Source organism: Ursus arctos, unplaced genomic scaffold (genome assembly GCF_023065955.2).
Source record: "Ursus arctos isolate Adak ecotype North America unplaced genomic scaffold, UrsArc2.0 scaffold_26, whole genome shotgun sequence".
NCBI lineage: Eukaryota > Metazoa > Chordata > Mammalia > Carnivora > Ursidae > Ursus > Ursus arctos.
In genome coordinates this window covers 1913150-1936777 of record NW_026622941.1, presented here as the reverse complement: position 1 = coordinate 1936777, position 23628 = coordinate 1913150, and the positions used below count along the sequence as shown (strand labels likewise).

The 23628-nt window shown below is 41.8% G+C and overlaps 1 protein-coding gene across 4 annotated transcripts in view; it reads right to left on the bottom strand.

Annotated features, from left to right (window-relative positions):
* Nucleotides 1–23628, bottom strand: part of DCP1B (decapping mRNA 1B) — a 56630-nt gene that overhangs the window by 4039 nt on the left and 28963 nt on the right. For 2 of the 4 annotated variants that reach the window (XM_026502746.4, XM_026502749.4), the window contains 5 exons: nt 18015–18081; nt 15444–15579; nt 7096–7224; nt 4739–5602; nt 2235–2483 (listed from right to left, as the gene is read on the bottom strand). In XM_026502746.4, coding sequence (XP_026358531.1) covers nt 2235–2483; nt 4739–5602; nt 7096–7224; nt 15444–15579; nt 18015–18081 — 1445 coding nt within the window. The other 2 variants (XM_026502748.4, XM_044385332.3) reach the window with 2 other exon arrangements.

Below are 23628 nucleotides of genomic sequence, written 5' to 3'. Positions count from 1 at the left end.
GGGGTTCTCGAAGTTTGGTTAGGAGATTGCTGTTGTTTCTTAAATGTCCTCCCAAGTCTCCCACAATGTGTATACTTTGCCTTTGGCATTAGTTACGATTTATTTGCAAGATGCTGCATTTATATCATCAAAACCAGCCTAATTCTCCCATGAGTTACAGCAAGTTTTTGGTCTTGGCAAGTGGGCAGCCGTGAGACTGGTAGTCTCTGGGCTCCCCTGCCTAGCTAAGGGCTGAGGGAGAATCATGGGTCTAAAGAGTGGTGCTCTTGGTTTTTAATTCTAGAGACTTCACCCTCCCACTCAAATCCTTTAAAGCTTTAGCAATTCACCCACATTTCACATTCCCCCTTCATTCCCTCTTGGCACCCCACGCACAGAGCTAGCATTATTCTCATGCAATGAAAGACAGCGATGTTATCCCAGTTTTTCCTTATCCCACAAAGTCCCAGTGCATGAGATTGTGTCCTACCAACAGGCAAAGGCTAAAAACAGATTGCGTGAGTGACTTCCAAGAGTTCATCAGGAAGATGATGTCTACAACATGGGGGAAAGTAAAGCGTTATGCAGAGAGTGGAGGGAACATACATGTAATTTTCTACCTAGCAATAGACAGGGCCTGCTCTAGACTTTCAGAGTCTTGGCTCCTGTACAAAGATCTATGGAACCATGTTTTTTAAATGCAATGAACCAGAAAAATGTGAAACTTTTCAATTCAAATTTAGGGTTTTTTCCTTTATTGCTCATAAAAAAAAAAAGAAGTTTAAAGATGTCCTAAGTCCTCACAAACTTATCACGAATGGGTTGACAAGGTGGGAAATACTTTCATCCTAATATTTGCTCATGAATTAGTATGGCCCACTCATTTGTGGTTGGTCTTTAGCGGACTGCTAATCTGCTTTCACATGCAGACGCTCGTTTCTAGCCCCTGCTCCTTCCCTTTTCTCTAAAATATGCGACCTTTAAAAAATGTTTTTAAGAATAGAGACCACTGGGGCGCCTGGGTGGCACAGCGGTTAAGCGGCTGCCTTCGGCTCAGGGCGTGATCCCGGCGTTACGGGATCGAGCCCCACGTCAGGCTCCTCCACTATGAGCCTGCTTCTTCCTCTCCCACTCCCCCTGCTTGTGTTCCCTCTCGCTGGCTGTCTCTATCTGTCAAATAAATAAATAAAATCTTAAAAAAAAAAAAAAAAAGAATAGAGACCGCTGTCTTTTCAACTAGGATGAGACAACTGCAGAGTGCTAGCCAGCACTCCGGAAGTCTGCTAAAGCTTAAGCAAAGTACCACGAAAATTATCGTAAAGATTCTATCAAAAAGATACCCGACTCCGAGGTGCTTGAAGTCTGTCTGGATGACAGTGCCCCCCTTTTCAAGGCCTCACGTACATTTTCCGGGTGTGCTTTGCTAGGTGGTTGGCCAACCTGCCTCCTGGGGCCGCCCCTCCCACTCCTGTTACTCCTGCAGGGAAGGAGCATTCTGCAGCCAGCCTGGGGTTGAAGCCTAGCTCTGATGTTTACTAGCTGTGACCTCAGGCCTGTCACTTAGCCTCAGTTTCCTTACCTCTAAAACAGAAAAAAAAAATAATAATAGGGTTGTTGTATAAGGATTAAAGGAATTAACATATGTAAAGCATTTAAAACAGTGCCTGGCACAAAGCTCTCTGCAAGTGTCAGCTGTGACTCTCTGAGTACCTCACAGAGCAGAGGGAGACACGTGGCTGACAGAGAAGTCCCCGCAGTCCACCCTGTCCTAATTAGAAGGGCTCAGAATTATTTGTAAAGCATGCCCTTAGTGGTCACAGCCATGACTCCTCCCCTACCTGCTGCCTCCTCCTTCCTCAGTGCGCGGGAGCTTGCCCAACGGCCTCTTACCTCTGTGGCCCCACGGTGAGCTGTGCGCGTGTGGTGGGCACCTGCGACCCTCCCAGGGGCTGCTAAGCATCCAGGGTACACTGCCTTCTTTCCTGGCAGGTGACAGCTTGGAGGACTCAGCCAGTCCTCCATCTTACAAAATCCTTGATGTCGTGAGACGCCTCGAGCCACAGCTGGTCTTCTGAATCTCATCCAGTGAACCGAGCACAGAAGCCAGGGGGGTTTAGGTTGAACTGTTACGTGGTCTCTTTATTCTTGGGGTGCACTAAGCAGGCGTTAGCTAACTGGCACTTTCTCTCCCAGTGGCAGCCCACAGGTCAGCAGCGCTGGTAAAGGGAAGAAGAGAGACAACGTGGCCCTCCTACCTGAATGAGGTACAGCAGTGCTTCCTGCAGTTGTCTCTTGGTAAGTGGGCTGCTGGTGATCACTGGGGGCTCCGGGGTCGGCAGAGGCAGGAGGAGGCTGGTGGAAGTGGCAGCTGGTTCTTGGCTTCCCAGGGGCAAGAGCCCACCATCCCGCTCCTTCGGTGGGGCGCAGGTGGGTTGTGTGAACACCATGGGGGACATGAGCAGAGAAGGAGCCCGGGGGGCTGGGACGCGCGGAGGCGAGGTGGCCTGCTCACGGCAAACACACACAGAGGACAGCGGTAAGTAGCGGCTCCTCGGAAACAAAGGGAGAGGGAGAGAGAGGCCCCTCGCTTGCAAGCGTGGGCATAAGGGAGTTTCAGTAGTAATTGCGGCCACTCCACGAGGCGGGCAAAGCCTGTAGGAGCCTGATTCCTGGTTGGTTCTCCACGTGTATTTCCGTGTGTCATTACCGCTAAGCAGCTCTGGCACTCTGCCGCCGGCACTGTTGCTCCCACTAGCATAGGCAGCTCGCCCTGTAAGATTTTACCTCTCTGGTTCACTGCCATCGCTTGGCAGTGTGCATTCAGGACTGCTAGCCTTTTCCCTATCGTCCACCGCTCTGACCTCAAGCTCCAGCAACCCTACTGCACTTGCTCGGGGAGCACACACACATTTCTGCTCCTGACTCTCCATGTGGGGGAATCTTCCCAGCCTCTCTCCGCCTGTTCACTGACTTCTTACTGAGAGGGTCACCCCTCCCGGGTCCCTTCCTGAGGATCTGCCCGCTTGCAGACAGCAGACACTACTGGCGTCTCCAGCTCAAGTTCTGGGCGCAGGGAGGGCTGCTCGTGCTCAGCACTGCCAGTGACTTGTCTGTCCCCGCGAGTATGTCTACCTCGCTTGGCTATAGATCTAAAACCAAGTTTTCCGATAGCTTTTCCAGTTACGCAAGTGACATTTTGATCCCTGTCTGACTCCTATGGCTAGCTCTCATTTGTTTCTAAAGCAGGTGAGGAAAAAGAATGTTACTTATCAGCCTTCTGAGGCCCCAAAGGAACTCACGAGAAGGGGGACATAAAGGCCCGCAGTCTAGAAGCTGCTGTGATTTCACTCCCTCAGCAGAAAGAAGTTTGGAGGAAGGTAGGTTGTTTGTTTCCTTTAACTGTCCCTATCTGCCATTTGGAGCAGAGGAGCTAAAACGGATGCCCCCCCAGCGGGGGTCCCAGCGTCCACCGTGAGGAAGAGGAGGAAGAGTGCACGGTCGTGCTCAGCTCTCCACACCTGCGGGTGCTCAAGAGAAATGAGAATTGTGTCTGCAGAAGCTGCTGTCAAATGATTAACCCCAGCTTTCCCAGTGTCCCATCTAGTGTCCTAGTTTTCCTAGCGTCCCATCCTGCCGAGAGAAAAAAGCAGGTATCAAAGAGAGGGGACAAGACACACTGAAATGAGGATGCGGGCAGCTAACCACCGTTCCTTTGTGACTGTAATAAATAATGAACAAGAACACTTTGACTCAGGCTGTCACATACACAGACTTACGCTACAGGCCCATCATTTTTGTTATCAAAAAAGTGAAGGCTTGTTGAGGAACTGTTGTAAGCTACTTGCCAAAACATGACAAAAGGACCAATGATGACATCTGTAATAAACAGGGAGAATGTCCTAATTATTAAACCCAATGCCTTGTCAATGAATTTGTACCAATCCAAATGGGGAAAAAAAAATCAGTCAGATATCCAGATGTTCCTTACAGGCCATGAAATAGCTGTGGTTTTATCGCTGTTCCAAGTTACTGATACATAGAGAGTCACCTTCCTTGAAGTACAGAGTGTTTATAAAAGTCACAGTATTTCCCCCGACTGGCCCAGTGTGTGTTTGTGGAGGGGGTGGGGGGGAGTTAGACGGCATACTAACTTACCCTTCTCTCGATCTTCATCGAGCTACAGTGGTGACAGAAATAAAAAGTGTCTGTACCTTTGAGGAGTTGATATGCTTTTTCTGTTGACCTCAAGCATCCCCAGGACCACGGGCCCTGCAGAGGCGGTGAGTATGTAAGCCTCATCATGAACGACGTACCCCCAGGTAGCACAATGCCTAGCATGCAGTAAGTGCTCAGAAATATTTACTGAATAAAAAATAGGAAGAGGTCAGATGTCTGGGATCTCAAATGATTTCAACTCAGACGGGAAGTGTTCACGGTCAGATTCAGGGGTTTTCTGCCTGTCTCTGTTGTTTCCCATGTCCATGTGTTGTCTCAGACCTTACAACACTGTGAAAATTTAACTCGACAAGTAAAGTATCTCTAAAAGGAGGGCAGCCCCCAGACAGCTAAGCAAAGAAAGGATCGTCTCTCCAGGCGTAAAGTTACGGGGATCATACGATGTGCGGATGTGGCTTGTGGCACCCCGTTCTGTGCAGGGCTCTCCCTAGAGCACCGAAGCTGATCTCAGTCTCGCTGAGTATTCACGAAGGACTAGAGCAATACCACCCCCGCTCCCCCAGCCTCCCCCGAAGACATCTACCTGAAAAAGAGGGGTCTGCTTTTCTGTGCTGGCTGTCTTGTCCATCCAGGACTCCAGGGCTTGCCCTGCTCTGGAGCTCTGAGTCACCACTGGAAACTTGGCTGCCAAGGCCGGCCGGTTCGATGCGTGCAGCTGCTGCTCCTGCTGTACGATCTGGAGCTTCTTCAGTAACTCCTGGGGGGAGATCACCCCAGAACTGCCAGTCTGACTGCCAGAGTGGGGGAGCGCGGGTCTTGGGTGTGCCGACGGCTCCTTTCCACAAGCCTGATGTCCTAGTGTCTGAGCTGGAAGGGAGGCACTGAAATACCCTGCCTGCACCTGAGCCAGCCCCTTTACTGGGGCACCAGGGGTGGCTATGGCGAGAGCGGTGCTGAGGTTCGGGGCAGCTGAGCTGGCAGGTGCTGGAGTGCTAGGGTCATACTTATGTGCTGGCCTTGGGGCACTCTGAAGCTTCTCCAAAAGGCTCTGAGTTCTGGAAGCACTTTGTACACGCTGAGAAGTCCCAATGCTACGGGGAGACCCTGGCTGCACAGGTCCCAGAAAAACTTCCCCCGCAGAATGGGTATTGCCATTTCTGCAGGGCCGGTTTTCAGGCAGCTCTGACAACGGGTGGAGGTCTGCACTCCTGACCATGAGTTTCTGAATGGCTGGACAGAGCTGCTTCTCGATGGGGGGCGAGTGTCTTCTGGGTTCCTCATAGGAGAGGGAGCGTACAACTCCCTGCCTCATCGGAAGTGGCTCCTGCTGCTGCTGCTGCAGCTGCTGGATGGTCTGTGGGGACCCCACGGTCTCCTGACATGTAGATTTGTCCTGCTTCCCAAAGAGAGCTGTCAAGGACAAGTGCTGGGGCTCGGGGTCTACGGTCTGGAAAAAATAAAAATGTCTGAAAATGGGTCTACATACAATTTGGTTGTATGGTGGGCTATGAAACACAACTAACCTAACCAATGATTTTTTTTATTTACATAGGATCAATTACAGAGGATGAAAAACCTATAATTCAATCACTTTTACAAATCAATTTTACAAATTTAAGAACTTCTTTTTAGGTAAAAATTTTTCACAGCATTCTTCGCTCCCAACCCCAAGACAGCAGTTATATTTTAGCATCTGCTGATTGAAGAAATAGCCCTTGATGGGCCTGGGGTTACAGACTGGGGACCACTGTGGTGCAAAGTTACAGATACGAAAAGGGAAATAATCTCGTCAAAAGGAAGTCCGCCTAACCCTGCAGAGTATAAGATGCCGAGAACACACAGGAATATGAGGATGTCAGCAGCTTTTCTTAGAATTAGAGAAATTTAGGATAAGTCATTTAAACTAACTTGATCCTTTCAACTATATACCAGTAGCTTTAAAAAAAATCGCCACATGCATACATACGACCTGCCCTGGCCTAGTCAGTCACAAAGCTACCTCCTTCCTGCCCTATCGCCCCTCCTGCTCCTTCTGCGGCTTTCCGTGTTGTTGGGCTAAGAAAACACGAGCTCCTTCTAACATCAACATATTCCAGTCTCTTTATTAAAATGAAAACTTTCCATGGAAGGCAAACAATAAAAAGCAAGCTAAAAGGTCATTAGGAAAGACTTATTTTTTAAAAAATTCAGTACAAGACTTTCATTAGCCAGTCTTTATGTCGTTTGGCTCTATGTTCATTTTCAAAATTGATTTAAATGAATTCCTTTAAAAAAAACCCCAACCCTTTAATGAGGAATAACCACAGGAAGGGGAAATAGCTATAGAACACTGACGATCAATAACGGGACTCGCAGATTAACAATTTTGTTAACGCGGCACTATTCTGGAAAAATGCTCTTATTTTCATATATTTAGATGCAAATACAATGATAACTCAGCAAGTCTACAGGGGAATTTTATGCCACTCCTTAGAACAGGAATCCCGTCCTATACACACCATGCCTAGCGCTGTACCTGGGACAGAGGAAATGCTGGAAATGTTTCATTGACTGTTGTTGCCTCGGCTGTCCTTCTCTCAGTGGCCTTGGGAAACCAACCACCCACCTCAGAAGAATGCAGGCCTGGCAGGTAATATTCCTGTCAGCTCTGACAATGTTACGAGTTTGCTGTTTTTAAAAAAATACATTATCCTCCAAGGAGTTCAAGTCCACAAGAGATGAACACAGAATATGGTAAATCCCAAAATTAAAAATTTCAACCCCCTTCCAGGAAGAATACATTATTAAAATGAAACAATCACGAATTTGAAATCTCTCTTTCTTAGATATACCCTGAAGCCTCCTTGCACAGCACCAGGCTCTCCTTTGACTATACTCTGGGTAAAAGGTCTTTACCAATCCTATAGAGACATTGCAAATGGAAAGCAGAGGCCTTCATACCTGGCTGGGTCGAGGTATGCGCTGTTGCTGGTTTTCACTGGGCTTCACTGGAATTGGTTTGATGAGATTGGGGTTGTCGTAGATGGCAGACGAACTGGTTATCTGTTTTGGCTCAGAACAGGTTTTACACTGAAATGGAAAAAAGAAGCTCATTTTTGGTGTAAAAGAAGCTTTAATCTTTTTAAAAGAACATAACTTCTTGCCCTTTATTTTATCTAATTGATAACTATTTTTTGATAGACTTTCATGCAAAAAGGAAAATTACTTGATCTCCTCCAATATGAGCTATATTTGAGTATAAATCAAACTCCAATTTAATTTTTCTTAGTTGCACAATTTCGGCGCCCTAAAATATTACCAACAGCATTAGCCTGTAAGACCCAGAGGCTCTGAAATACTTGGATATTTGAAAGGCTATAGATAGGCTTAAGAAGCAATAGTTTAAAAATATTGAGTCTAATGCTTTTCAATGATGAACAGTGATAGAAACAATTCTTTAAATGCCATGTCTGGATTACAGTATGGTTTTATTTACCCATTAGCAGTTGACTTAAGATTGGAGAATTGCATCACCAAAGCAACTGACCCTTTTCAGTCTACAAACCAAAAAGTAAAGCTGACTCAAACCACTGACTTAAAAATTACTAACACCATCTTTATTTAATAAATGACTTTTAACATAAACAGAATAATTCAAATCTGAGTGTTCTGAGCCACTCACTACAAATTAGAACTTCACAGAGAAAGAGCCAAGAGCCAAGACTCATCATTTCAAATACTGAATCATTATCATACATTAGTCTAACCAACCATACAATTGCTAACACAGTAGGATTCATAACACAAAGAACACAGCAATGATGGCAGTATCTATCTTGTTAAAACACCAAATAAAACTGAATATAAAACCACTACCTTCTATTCTATACTCTCTATAGCATTGCTAGTTTCAACTGTCAAGGCCTCAGGTAAGAAAATATTTCACACTGTCCCTGACACAGAATGAGCTATAAACACAATCTCATCCCCCAGGAACCCAAGGCTTCCAATGTGTTCTACAGTTATTGGGTTGTATTTTCTAATTCAAGGATGTAGGAGTATGGGGTCAATCACCACCACGTTCACTTGGGCTTGTAAAGTTAAATGTACAAAAGACTAATCATTTTCTTCCAAGAATTCTATCAGTATTTTGGATGTTTGGCACCAGATTAAGTGGGATGTGAAATCCCTTTATGAGTCATAAAATGTTATTTCTAATTCTTAGCTGAATGCTGGAGGTTAATGGTATGGCTGCATGGACCAACTGGCCTGGCTTTCCAAGGCAATAACCAACACAGGACAAGAAGACAGCTTAAGATAAAGTCACTTATACAAAATTTTACCGTGAAAGCCTTTAACTTCTGCTTGCTGTGTAAAAGAAAGTGGATGCTCAGATTACATTCACTGAATGACCGTGTCTGTACTTTAAAAAAAATTTTTTTATTTATTCATTTATGAGAGAGAGAGTGCAAGGCGGGGGAGGAGAGGAGCGAGGGAGAGGGACAAATGGGGGAGAGGAGCAGAGGAAGAGGGACAAGCAGACTCTATGTTCAGCGTGGAGCCCAATGTGGGGCTCGATCTCATGACCCTGAGACCCCAACCCAGAGATCACGACCTGAGCCAAAATCAAGAGTTGGATGCCCAAGTGACTGAGCTACACAGGCACCTCTACTTTTTCATTCTCTATGTTCAGGGACCTTGAATTTCAAACAAAGAAAAACAGACCCCCCCCCCCACCTTCGCTTTACACATATCCACATGGGCTGAGAGGCTGCTCTGTCTCTTGCTATGCGTAAGCCCTAGATAGCCTTTCTAAGTAAAATTGCTGGAAGCTGTTTTCTGTGTTACTATCCATCACTGAAGCCTTGCTTTCAGGTAAAAATTGCTCTCCATCAAATTGCTCGGAATTAAACATCATCTACCTCAATAGTAGATAGCTCATTTTCCAGCTGTTTAATTTTCTATGCTTCTCCTGACCCAAATAACTTTAAGATACTTGGAAAAAAACAGAGTTGGAAGAAGTGTATAATGGATTCTCCATAGAGATCCTGAGGCACTTCTTTAAAGCCTTAAAAACTATGTCACGTGCTCTCCTTTTCTCACCCACAAACACACAAACATACGTACTCGTGCCAAGAGAAAAGTCTGGAAGAAAATACACTGAAAGCATTAAAAGTAGACATCTTTGGGTTACAGGATTATGGATATTCTTTATTTCCCTTTTCTACTTTTTTGAATTTTCTCACTGAACATCAAAAGACACTTAGTAATTTCTTTAATTTTATAAATAAGTCACAGTATATTAAAAGAGCACTATTAGTTCTTGCCTTAAACCGGAAAACACAAGAAAGTCCACTTGTGCATACTCAGAACCGAACTATGCGGCCAAAGAGCCTTTCTGGCGCTGGTTGTTTCTCTTACTGAGAGCGGTGCTCTTATTGTTCATTAGCGTCTGGATCAGAAGTCTAACAGGGAGGGGGTAAAAGGAGGGGAAGGTCAAACTAGCGTCAGGCTGCTCTACAGCAGATTCACAGAAAATTGTTTCTTAGGGGAACAATCATACAATACTGGCCAAAATAAGGTTTTCTAATTATCTTATTAACTTCATGTAAACAGTTGGCATCTGCTGTCACTAGGTTTCAGTTGACCAACATCATATCCCTTTAGCCGAAAAGTTCTCCTCCTCTTATTTTTTGGGATTTTCACAAACTGAAGCATTTTAAAGTTGGGAAGATCTCAGAAGTCATTGAGTTTAATCCCTACCCGGAGAAGTGAGATTTTTTCCCCCTAATATTCCAGTATGTCATCATGTAGTCTCTTTCTGAATACTCCCGGTGATGGGAGCGCCACTTTCTCACGCGAGAATTCCGAGAGAAATCTTGTCTTCTTCTCTTTTGCCTCTGTCTGTGTTCCCCCTTTCCTGTACCTCAGAGCCATTTTACTCATGATCTCCACATTTTCTGAAGTGTCTGTGTGTGGGAGAAGACGTAACACAAACACAGGCATATATAAAGCAGGTTTGAACAATACAACGGAAGTTCACGGGGGAGCATACAGATCTGGTTGCGTAGATCAGAAATACCAGGATGGACAAAGAACACTTGAAATGCGCCCTGAAGGACTGAGCATATGTCGACAGGTAAAGAAGGAGACGGGACAGCATGGCAAGAAGGCCACGAAGGCACTTTGAGGAAGCAACACTGTTACTCCATTTGGCAGGAGTTTCAAATATTTGTAGGGGGGAGTGGGGGGAGAAGGTAGTGAGGTTAGGAGAATAAACTTAGGAAAATAAACGTTATGTGATCCTTGAAGAGTCTGAAGGTTCATATGCTAGGCAGTGAGAAGCCGAGAAGAATTTAGACCAGAAAAGTGACAGGATCATGCAGGTGCTCCTAGAAGTTTACATCCTCTGGCTGTTAACTGCAGGAAGGATAATTTCTTCTGTTTATCACACAGTTGGAGCAACTAACATTATGTATATAACATGTATTTGATTTTACAGAAAAGCAGGTCTATACACCGATTAAACATCTGCACTTTACGTCAACAGTATAACAACCAGTCTGGGGGAGGGGCGTAATGATGACTAGAACATTGTTTCGACCTCAGTTAGGTTTACAGTGGAAGAAGGTGACTTAACTTTAATAAATGAGGAAGAGCAAAATACATTCCAAATAGTAACAGACTGGTGAGTTCATTGGAAAGAATAATTAATCTGAATGAAGAGATCTGGGAAAACTCTGTAAAAAGTGGAATTTTAACTGGGCCCTGAAGAGTATGTAGATTCTGAAAGGCAAAGAAAGTGTGGGGTAAACACTGCAAGCTATCGGTACAGTATAAAGCCATGGCTTAATTGAAGTCTCCAAAACCACATATTAGCGTTTGTGTGTGTGTGTTCCGTGTTCTTTTATGAGACAGTCAGGTGCAGCTAGAGGGCAATGGGGAGGCTCAGGAAACAAATATCCTCATAGGTCCTAGCAACAGGAAGCATGCGGAAACCTCAGGGTGGGCCGGAGACAGAAAGCAGGAGCAAGGGGAGAGCCAAGGCTAGAGCCTCTGTTGGGAGTTTCTGCACTTTAGGATTGGCTAGTTTGGATAATTTTCAGTAGGTTTTGAACTATAGGGTGGTCCCTAGTCCCCTGACCTGAGATGATTAAGGCAGAGGAATATTGCCTCCGGGGGTGCCAGGGCCAAATGGAGGAGGAAGGCTCTGGATGGCTCATTTGCATGACAAAGGCAGCCTTTGGGCCCTTTGCTATCTCTAAGAATTAACTAGCCTAGGGGAACCTGGATGGCTCTGTCGGTTAAGGAGACAGCTCTTGATCTTAGCGTGGGTCTTGATCTCAGGGTGCTGAGTTCAGGCCCTGTGGTGGGCTCCACGCTGGGCACGGAGCCTACTTATAAAAAAAATATTGGCTAGCCCAGGGAGGAGAATTCTGGCCCCGATCAGAAGACTTTCAAGATGTCAAAACATCATAAAATAAAAATAATACAATATGTGTGTGTGTGCTGAGAGGAGGGAGGGAAAGAAAGAAAATAATTTTTGTTCAGTATTTGCATTTATTATTTATTGGCCACTGTTATGCTGTCCTCACAGAACCTACATTCCTGGAGGGCAAAAATGTCACCATTTAAGATTGATCTTTAGTGTGCCTAACAGAGTACAATTAGGTAAAGTATAATTAATTGATAGTTGCCAAGTCATTAGGAAGTCTTTTAACAGCTGCTGAAGAATTAAGCTAAATGGAAAACTAATACAGAAACGTTGTTACTGACCACATCTGGGATTCAAGCATCTCTGTCCAGGCCCTCTGATGGAAGGACAATGAAACTGTGATTAATTCATATTCATATGCATTGAGTCAATCAACAACCATTTATGTGGCACACATGTGCCGGGAACATTGAAGGAAACTAAGCTGATGAAGATGGAGACAGGGTGTTCTCTGTGTTCAAGGAGCTCACAGTCTACCAATCAAGGGTAAGTCAACCATCAAGTCAAAGCATCAAGTCAAAGCATGTTGGAGAAATCTGGCCGGTTGTCCTTTAGCATGTCCCACTTCATTCAGGACTTTTCTGATTGCTTTCTTGTGGTGCCATTTAATTTGTTTTCTGCCTGCCCTCCCCCCTCCTCCTTTTCATTTTCTGTAAACTAGTAAGTTTAAGAAAGCTCACAATGTGGATGGAACTAGAGGGTATTATGCTAAGCGAAATAAGTCAGTCAGAGAAAGACAAATACCATATGATCTCACTCGTATGTGGAATTTAAGAAACAGAACAGATGAACATGGGTGAAGGGAAGGAAAAATAAAATAAGATGAAAACAGAGAGGGAGGCAAACCATAAGACTCTTAACTCTCGGGAACAAACTGAGGGTTGCTGGAGGGGAGGGGGGTAGGAGGAAGGGATAATTGGGTGAGAGGCATTAAGGAGAGCCCTCGATGTAATGAGCACTGGGTGTCGTATGTGACTGATGAATTCTGAAACTAATTCTACCCTGAAACTAATAATACACTATGTGTTAACTAAATTGAATTTAATAAAAATTTAAATAAAAAATTTAAAAAAAGATTCAGGATCAACAATATATATTTCAAGGTGGGGCTACATATTTCACATTGTATCACATTAGGAGACACATGATGTCTGATTATCCAACTTTTTTTTTTTTAAGATTTTATTTATTTATTTGAGAGAGAGAGAGACCACAGAGGGAGAGTGAGAGGGAGAAGCAGACTCCCTGCTGAGCAGAGATCTCAACATGGGACTTGATCCTAGGACCTTGAGAACGTGACCTGAGCCAAGGGCAGACGCTTAACCGACTGAGCCACCCAGGCGCCCCTGATTATCCAACTTTTAATAGCGCTGGTCAGTGGGCTCATGTGGTGGTAGAATGATTTTCATGGTCAAATTTCCATCAACCTCTCTCATAATATTATTACTAATGATCCATTGCTTGAATCACTTATTTACTAGTGTGGTTTTAAGTTCTATCATCTCATCTACATTTAATAGCTGGAATTCTTTGGTAGCAAAGAACTTTCCCTCATCAACCAGGATTATGTGGTTACTCTGAAAATTTGTCTCTACTGGTCAGGCAGGGTAAATGCTTAATTCCTTTCCATTAACAACTGATTTTCAGAGGAAGGAGTTGGTGTCCTAGTACCTCCAAGAATAGCCAATAATTACTTTTTGTTCTGTTTTACATTTTTGGTCTGCTTGCTCACTCATCACCATGAACTCACAGATTATACTCAGTGTGTTTCAATAGTCTTTCTTGTTGATGTTAGAATTTGATGTTTAAGTCAGTGGTCCCTTCAAGTTGACTACTGAGCCCCTTTCACGTGACCCTGTTTGTTTGATTTTCCCATCCCAGACATGGAATTGGGAATTTCTTTAAAGGCCCTGATAACTTTTTTTTTTTTTTTGGGGGGGGGGTAGTATTTAGAAACAATAATCTGGGGGCCAGAGGTGCTTATTGCTGCTGAGTTGTCACTTATTTCTAGGTTTCTTCAGGGAAAAGGTTAGTAACTACATATTTAAGAAACAAAATATGAACTCTAACATTTCCACTTAAAGTTTAACATTATATAAGGCTTTGGGGCACCTGGGTGGCACAGCGGTTAAGCATCTGCCTTTGGCTCAGGGCATGATCCCGGCGTTATGGGATCGAGCCCCACATCAGGCTCCTCCGCTATGAGCCTGTTTCTTCCTCTCCCACTCCCCCTGCTTGTGTTCCCTCTCTCTCTGGCTGTCTCTATCTCTGTCGAATAAATAAATAAAATCTTAAAAAAAAAAAAAACACATTATATAAGGCTTTAACTTAATATTTTCTCTTACACTGAAGGTTTTGTTCTGACTGCATAAACATACGCATTTATTATATCCATGACAGCTGAAAAATTACAATGCCAATATTGCCATTAACAATAAAAACCACTTAATGATTTACAATTTCTTTGCAGTTCTTTTTGTCTAAGGGTGTTTAGTCCAAATAAGGGGTTCTGAAGTCACTCCCCAATTTCTTTTCTACTGTCATAATATGATATTCAGTTATGTACACTTATTTCAGCTAGTTTTCAAATTCTAGGTTTTGTCTTTTTTTCTTAATTTTCTTTTTCCCCAAGTTTCTAGAGGGTGTTAATCTTTTACTTCTCAATTTTTATAATAGCAGTTTATAAAATTGGGAAATTAACCCTCCTCCTATTACTTAGGTAAAAATATTTCTCAGTTTTACATATCTTTTCACTTTGCTTGTGGTTTTTTTTTTTTAACCAGGCAAAACATTTATTTTTTTTTTATTTTTATGTAGTTGAATTAATTGCTTTTGGGTTTTAAGGCAGAGTTTAGGAAGATTTCTCCTTTCCAGATTACAAAGAAATCCATATAAATTTCATTCTGGTATTTGAATGGTTTTATTTTTAACATTTACATTTCTAATACATTTGGAATTTATCCTGGTATAAGGTACAAATCCAATTTTGTATTTTTCCAAGTGGCTACCACTTGTCCCAATATCATTTATTTAAGTATCCAAACAGCTGATTTGAGATTTTCATCTTTATCACGTCCTAAATTTTATATACACTGGCGTGTCATTTGGACTTTCCCACCAGTCCTATTGGTCTATCGGGCTGTTTATGCATCACTACCATCAAGACCATACTGTTTTAAGTGCGTAGGCACTTATTATGCCTTAATATCAGATAGGTAGAGCTTTCTCCCCCTTCTCGCCCATCCAATATTGCTCGTTTGTCAAGGTTTTCCCTGCTATTCTTTCTTGTATATTTCTCCATATGAACCTTATAATCAACCTGTCTGGCTCCAAGAAAGAAGAAAAGAAACTAGTCTGTATTTGTTTAGGAATCATCTTAAATTTGCAGATTAAACACAAGTGAGAGCTTTAAGTTTTATCTTCTTCTCTAAGATCAGGACATAGCTTCCCATTTGTTCAAGTCTATTTTTATGCCTGTCAGGAGTGTTTAAAAGTTTTCTTCATACAGGTTTTGCTCATTTCTTGCTAATTTTATTCCAAAGAACATTATATTAATAGTTCTTGCTGTAAATGGGGCCTTCTAGTAAACCTTCTGATTGGATACTATTTGTATGTAGGAAGGCTGCTGATTTCTTAGACTACCTTTTAATCCACTTAAAATAAATGGTATTCTTTAGCTTGCTAAAACCAAATAGAGATTTAATTTTTAATTCGATTTTGTCTGGTGGAAGGAATAATAGCACTAACCCTTTCCCACAAGCATATTACCACTGTAGGATTTAAGTATGTTTCACAAAGGAAGACAAAAACTCACCTTGGTGTATTCATCTTTGGCCTTGGTGAGCATTCTTACGATATCTACTTCCTTGCCCTCTCCTGAATTGAGGATCATTGGGGAGTTTCCTGCTCCACCTCCTTGATGGGCTTTCAACTGTTCATACTGAGTTAGGCTAGAAAAATAGAGGGGAAAATCCACACAAGAAGAATGAACTCAACACAAATGGCTTTTAAAACCATCTAATTCTCACCCACTTGTTTTTAACTTTTTTTTTTTAAGATTTTATTTATTTATTTGTCAGAGAGAGAGAGAGCACAAGCAGGGGAGCGGCAGGCAGAGTGAGAGGGAGAAGCAGGCTCCCTGCTGAGCAAGGAGACTAATGCGGGGCTCCATCCCAGGACCCTGGGATCATGACCTAAGCCGAAGGCAGATGCTTAACCCACTGAGCCACGCAGGCGTCCCCACTTGTTTTTTATCTTGTTATAGTCATAATAGAAGTAAGACTGCTTAGGAAGTGAAAGAAGAAAACTGAGAGTTGAGGTTCTGATAGAGAATACATGTATGAACCCAGAGGAAGGGTGGCCAAACGATCCTGCAGGCCAAATCCGATGCACCATGTGTTTTTGTAAAGAAAGTTACAAACAGCCACACTTACTGGTTTATGTATCATTTACATTTACAGCCAGCTTTCACACCATGACTGCAGAGCTGAGCAGTTGTGACAGACTATGGCCTCCCAAGGCCTGAAACACTCACTATCTGGGTTTTTTTTTCAGAAAAGTTTGCCAACTCCTCATTTAGAGCATTTGAAAGGACTCATTAATTGCTGAGGAAACCCAATTTAGAGTTCTCAAACATTGAGCAAACCGCGTGGCAAATCAAGATCCCTCCCCTTCCTTGTTTCAAGGTCCCTTGTAGTCAAAGCAAAATTGATCTCAGCAACTCAAATATTATACTCCTCTGGCAATTTATAAACAGCAGAGATTCCATTCTAGAAGGGGGGCATTTAAAAAACAAAATGGAGCAACGAAGAGTGTCTTCTGTTTTCCTGAAGACAATACAGGAGAGAGACCAGATCGCTCCTACATGGTGCCAGGTAACATGGAGAAAGACACTTTTTCTTTTGTGTGCTTTGATTTTCAGCTCAAATTTTTAAAACGGCCATGTCATTTATGGTAAAAGACATCTGAGAACTTACTGGGAGATCTAATACTAACTGAGGAAGGGCTCGGAATCCACACATATCAGCTGCTTATTGCTAGTCAACAATCAATTTCCTGCCCCAGCTGTTAAGTAATTACTGCAGAATGCTAACAGTTTGAACAGGGGCTCTTGGCTGAGACACAGGGTATTTTTTCATCTATATGAAATCCTGCTATTATTATCCGTTGTACAGTTTACAATAACATGAATGTGTTAGGACCTAGTTGTTATAGGGGTAAATACCAGTTTGAACACACTTAATCACCATCCGCAACGTGAGCTGGTTACCTACAATTAGCTATCACTAGATTTTCAGATACCTATTTATAAAAAAGTGTTCCCCACATTTCATTTTTGAGGGTCACTTTTTAGTCATTTCATTGCCCCAGGATTTAAAATCAGAAAATGGTTCTTTTACAGATGGAGATGTTTTGTCAAATCTGCGTGGGCAGCAGCCATACTGTGTGCTCGGCAGAGCCTATCACGGGCTGACATACAGCATGTGTAGGAAACTCATTTCATTCTGAGGCTCTAAACCACCTCCAGAAAGCAGGGACATAACTGCCTCACAGGGAGCAGCCTCGGGGCTCAAGAACTGGTCAAAGAGTTGACCAGTCACAGAGGAGACAGCACACTTACCTGGGCTGCCCTCTCAATGCAGCCAGGGAGCCAAGACCCCGATTTAAGTGTCCCAAAATGCAGGCGAGACAAACCACAAGGTTATCAAGAGATTAAAAAAAAAAGAGACTTGCAAACAATGAATCATGGAACACTACATCAAAAACTAATGATGTACTGTATGGTGACTAACATATCATAATAAAATAAAATTTAAAAAGAAATAAAAAATAAATTAAAAAAGGGACTGCCTATTGATCACTAAACGAACATTAACTTCGATATTTCCAACAAGATTGAAAATAAAGTCTATCCTAAGTACTCACAGCATTTGAGACGGCAAGAAACTCTGCTTCCACGACCAAGGATATGCAGTTAAAGGAAAGTGTTTAGGGCAGGAAGGAAAGATCTTAGAGAATGTGTAGCAGCCTTTAAAATGTTCCGAATTTTCTTTTTACTGACAGCTATACCAATAACTTTTCAGAGAAAAAACCCTGCTAATTTACAAATGAGGAAAATATTGAAGAAAACTACCATCTGCAACAATTCATATTATAGATATTTCACACATGCAGAACAAAAATGAGGTGAACTGTTCTACATGATAACCTAGTAAAATGTAAAAAGTTGTGACTTTTTCATTTAAGTGAGAGTAAATGTCTTCCTAGCCACGGTGGAAAGGACTGCTGTAAGAGCTACATTCTGCTAAGAGTATAGTGGAGATACACCGAGAAACACAAATGAAAGCATCATGTCCAGAAAAATACTTAGCCTTTCAGCACCTACTTTTTCATAAGCTCTGCAATTCTTTGGCATTCTTCTTTATCGTAAAACCAAATCCCATAAATGGACACTGCAAAAAACGTATCAAACAAATTATGAGGACCTTCAAAATTACAAAATGGAAAGAAATTCCCTTTCCAACTTAAAGAAAACACATACTTATGGATGAAACCAATCACTCGAGTTTAAGCTTGAAAACCTAGGGTTGGAATTGTCTAAGACCACACAGAACTCTGGAGTGGTCTTATGCATACACAGGGACACATACCTCCCCCCAATAAAGTGCACTGTCCTTAACAATATAGCACCTGAAAGTAACAGGCATTGGGCAAATGCTTCTTAAATGAATCTATACAGATTGAGGATGAAACCAGAATTTCTAAACTCCTGGCTTTTAAACCTTACTGCCCAGACTCCATTTGCCCATTTATACACATATTTCATCTTTATTGAGAAGTATCCAGAAACCTGATGCACAAAATTAGGCCTGGAAACCTCTCTTCCTCCTTCTCCACCTCCTCCTCCTCCTCCCAGGAATATGTTCACTGAAAAACTGGCTTTGTAAGCTCTTAGTTAGGACACAGTGCAGGAAAAAGTAAAATTCAATAACAAATCTCTGACTTCAAAATGCCTGTATGGGAAATTTACAGCTGTTGAAAGATGAGATGCGACCATGACTTAATCATTTAGTAATGAAAGAAAAATGTGGTATAATGGAGCTACGGATTCATTTAACAATTTTCAAATAAATTGTATACTTTAGTATGTGCCTATCTACATCATTTTTATAGCAAAGGCTAAACAGTTCCAAAATACATTTATAAAGATCTAGTTGAGGGTCTGGTGCTATTAATCATATAAACAACACATTAGCTACAGACACATTTTCAAACGCTTCATTGAAAACAGCGGCATTGTTATGATAGGACAATGAAAACCAACAAAACATATTTTTTAAAGGAAAAACTTTTTAAAATTTAAACATTTAAAATATTTAATTCTATGAGTATTATTTGGTCATTAAAACAGCTGTGATACTTTGACAACTCTTTCCCCACCTACCTGACCAATGCCTCAGTGTGGGATTTCTGCTTCTTGTCAGTAATGATTCAGATAACAAAAGCTTCAGGAAATGTCTTCTTAGTGCTATTTTAGGCAGATATTTTTTTTAAAAGGAACCCCATAAATCTGAATTACTCACTTGCCAAAAGGTGGCAACGGGGTTTTTTAAACTTTTTGTATGATTAGTGTGCCAGGGTTTCTTACCAACCTACATGTGAAGAGGGAAGAAAAAGAATGGAAAGAACCCTCCAGCATTTTCTGGAATAGAACCATTTTATCCTCTTAGAAATACGTACACATATTCCTCTTTAATACATTGATAATCTTTTGAAAAAAACCTGAGTTCTGAAGCCTATATGCAAAGCGAGCCTTACTATGAAAAAGAAATTCTTTTGTCTCAAGATCATTAAATGTGTATCTTAAAACTTTTCATTCAAGATTGTTAGCAGTCCATCCACACTAAGGTCCTACTCTGACTGCCTACACACACTGTGACACACTAACCCACCTCGGCTTGTGTCCTTGGAAGCATAAGTACAACAGATCACCGACATTCAAAGCCAATAAATCTGAATATGTTTGTGTCTTACGGTGGTTTTAATTTTAGTTATAAAGCTAACAGCTGAGTCTACTTTTTTGGTGACAGTGATAACTTCCTTTCCTGGGAGACTGGGTTTTCCAAAACTATCAGGAAAGAAAGGTGGTAGGTAGCAGGAGAGAAAAACACAGCGTGACTAAGAAGCCCCAGGCCCAGTGGCAGTGGGGAACCAGCCATTTGTGCCTGGTCTGTAGGATACATTAGCAGAAATGTTCTGAGTGTCATTTTGTTTGTTTGTTTGCTGTTACACATTTGTGGCATCTGACATAAGGAATTCGGTTTTCCTAAGAGCTGGATGCCAAGGAAACTGTTGATACAAACAGAAAAGCAGTTTGACAATGTCATTATCATGAGATAACTGAAATGTAGATTTAGGGAGGAAAAATGCTATGAAAACATCTTTCAGATGTCAGCGCAGAATGAAGGGAAGACCAGGTTTGTAATGACTATTTAAGACTTTGAGGAGATTTCTTTTGGACCTATTTATCTCTAAAACAACATGACTTCAAGAGTAAAATGGGCTCCTTTTGAAATAGCATTTTTCATCCTCGTTAATATTTGGTTTGAACGTAAAATCTAACTAGTCAGTGGAGAAAAAAACCAGATTTACCAACAGTCCTGGCTCCTGAAGGGTAGCACCAAGATAAAATGTCAAACCAGGCCTAACTTTTTTCTCCTTAAAATAGTTTTGCGACTTGCGTTACATTCCAGCAGGAGAGGGGCCGCGGTTCCGTGAACATGCATTCCAACCGAAGTTTTCTGCCTCTTAGGTCCCAGGTCTCCCAAGCCCTGGACAAACCTATCACTCTTCCCGCACGAGAGGGTATATCAAAGCAGCTCGTGGTGATATATAAAAACCAGAGATCATCATGCCTCAGGGAGGTGATGAGCTGACAGGCTGACAGAAACCATTAACTTCACATTTCAATCCCAGTTTTCCTGTAAAAGCCACTGGGTGAGAGGCCCATCCTTAGGGAGGCAGTGAGCACGCAGGCAAGGAAGAAAAAACTCGGTTGAAAAGAACCCAAAAAGAAGGCGTGGTTTTTCGAATTCTAAGCCTGATAAAGTAATCACCGTGACCTGAATTTGCAGGGACCTGTGGGACGCTGACACGTTACTGTGGGAATGACTTCTGGGCTTTGAGAAATCACCAGGAGGGAAGCTCGCGAGGAGGATATTTATTTACTTTAAAACATTGACCTATTAGTACACATCTGGAAGTTCACCATGCTTCGAGCCTTCGGCCAGCCTGCTGCACCTGCATACCAGCCACTTCCCAGTCACCCCGCCTCCGAAGCCGAGGTGAAGTTTAAGGGCACTTTGGTGCATGAAGCTCAACTCAACTGCTTCTACATTCCTCCTGGAGGTAAGAAACCCAAAGTGGGGTAAAGAATGGGAAGAACAGGTTGAAATGTACTCCAGAATGTTTTAATGATGTCTAGAATGTGTGGCATAAGGACTCATCTTTTTGGCAGTCCTCTTCGTATTTAATACAGGACATTTCAACGGCACAGTTGCGAAATCTTGCCTAAAACTGCACTGTCTTGGTCTCTCATGCTTTGGAAATTCTCAATCAGAAACAAAACCAGTGTTTGGGGCAACAGGCAAGGTAATATTGCCCTTACGTAGCTGTTGAAACATCAATCTTCCCTTTTTCTTTTAATTCTGTGTGGATGATTAAGGAAAGCAAAATCTCCCTATTAGATTTCATGTCTGAATATCATAGGTACACACAGGTGACAGACAGAGCAAGGTGGTTGTATCTGATGATGGTATTTTCTTCTTTTTAAATTTCTTCAGCAGAAAGATCTAAAGCTGATAAAATGTTAAGAGGTTAGTTAAGAGGTCATCAGAGGCAATATGAAAATGGTCTTAAGTGCACATTCATCTAGAACTCCTGGATTCTTATTAGCATGGAGCGTTAGTTCATTCTGGATGATCTTTGGGGATTTACCTCATCTAGGTTATGTTCCTAGCAAATATTTCTATACAATCTGTTCTTTTAAGACATTTATCATTTTTTGCATATTTTACCCAAAATATCTTTCAACTCAAATCATGAATGGTAGCTAGCAATCTTTTAACAAGGATTCATGCTAATATTTGTGCAACTTTAAAACATAAAGCATATTTCCACACAGTTAGGAAGTAGATAATACATAAATACATAGGTAAAGTTTAAATAGGCATGAGAAGGACATCTGATTTGGTAATGCTCTCCCCCTCCAGCAATAATTTCACTCAAAAGCATAGGGATATATATTTCTTAGTCGGAATGCAGTTAAGAAGGCATTTAAATTCTCTTTTTTCACTAGGAAAACTATGGAAATGTGGCAGCGTAAATCACACAAATCTCTTCTGCGCACTTAAGGATAAACCAAAATTTTAAAATTCCTTCAAACCCCATTCCTTTGATCAAGTTTTTCCCAAATGAGTGGAATAATAATCCCAATGTAAGAACCAAGAACATCTAATCATACATTTGATGTAAACACTTGTTTTTGAGACTTCACTCAAATATATTTCTTGATTTATGGTACCATTTATCTAGTTTCTGTAAGATTGACCAGCTGATGATGACTGGTTACTGGTATTTGGTAGTAAGCATGCACAGCTACTACGCCCTGAAAGACCACAAGGTAGCTAAGAAATTAGAAAGTTAGAACTGTGAAGTTTTAGAACTGGAAGGCAGCTGAGAAGTGTGCAGTTCAATTGCTTATTTCACTAACGAGGAATGTGTGGTCTCACAAGGTGAAATGATTTAGCCAAAGACGTCTTGACTGGTTCCATCTGTTTGCTCTGAAATATGTTCCTCCCCCAGCCTTACAAATGAAATAAATAAGACTGAATCAAGTTTTAATTTGAGTTCTAGGTTTGGTTATAAGAGACAGGAATGAGGCTTTTCTAAAACCGAGCTTCATATGGACTCTCAAGAGGAAAAAAGGCGAGAGGGAAGGGAGGAAGGAGATGAGTGTGGAAGGAAGGAAAGGAGAGGGAGGAAAGGGGGGATTCTGAGGCTTCTAGTATTGGCCATACTTTGATAGCAGTGAGTGCTAGGACAGCAATCACACCGCCCATGTCCTGGCAGCCACAGATGGGAAACACAAGCTATGTTTGGCGGCTCCATCTTGACTCTGTACTTCTACCCCATTTGGAATGCTTTGCACTAATAATGTTTTTCTTCCTCATGTTCTTTAATGCCTTTAAAGTAATGTTCTTTCATTTACCTTTTGCCTCAGCTCTACTGACCAAACACGGACACAATCTTGTAAAACAAACTCTTCACTGGCCATAGAGAGTCTACATAGCACTGTTATCTTTGGCCCCTGGTCTGGTTCTTTTCATATGACATAGTTTTACTGCACCTCACAAATCAGTGATCCCGTGATCTCAAAATATTGGAAAGTTCACAGTAGATGGGAAGCAGTTTCTATTTTATGGGTAACTAATCCTCATGAACATTTTGGGAGAAACAGTAGAAAACCTAAATAAATACTGTGAAGTAGAACAACCTTTTCTCTAAATAAGTTAACTTCATTAGAAAGTTAATGCCATAAACAGCAACAACAGAAACAATCTCTCAACTAAAGCATTAAACTAATTTGGATTAAATTAATATGCATCTCCAACTATAAACTAGCATTTATTATTTTGAAAGAAAAGGATGGATTTATCTTTTTAAAAGTTTTTGTTATAACAAACGCGCGTTATGTCATTAGGCCTTCCTAATCTCCACAGAGGTCATTATCCTCCCAAAATGAGACTCCAGAGGTCTGCTACTGGCCTCAAGCTCATGAAAGGCCAGATGGAATCTTTTTCATGATACACTAACTTCCTAATTTTATTTATTTCAGGGGAAAGTTCCTTTAATTTAAGAGATTTAACAGAGTAAATAACCATTTAAAAAACTAGGAAGCAGAAAAAGTCATCGGTAATAATAAATATAAATAGGAACAA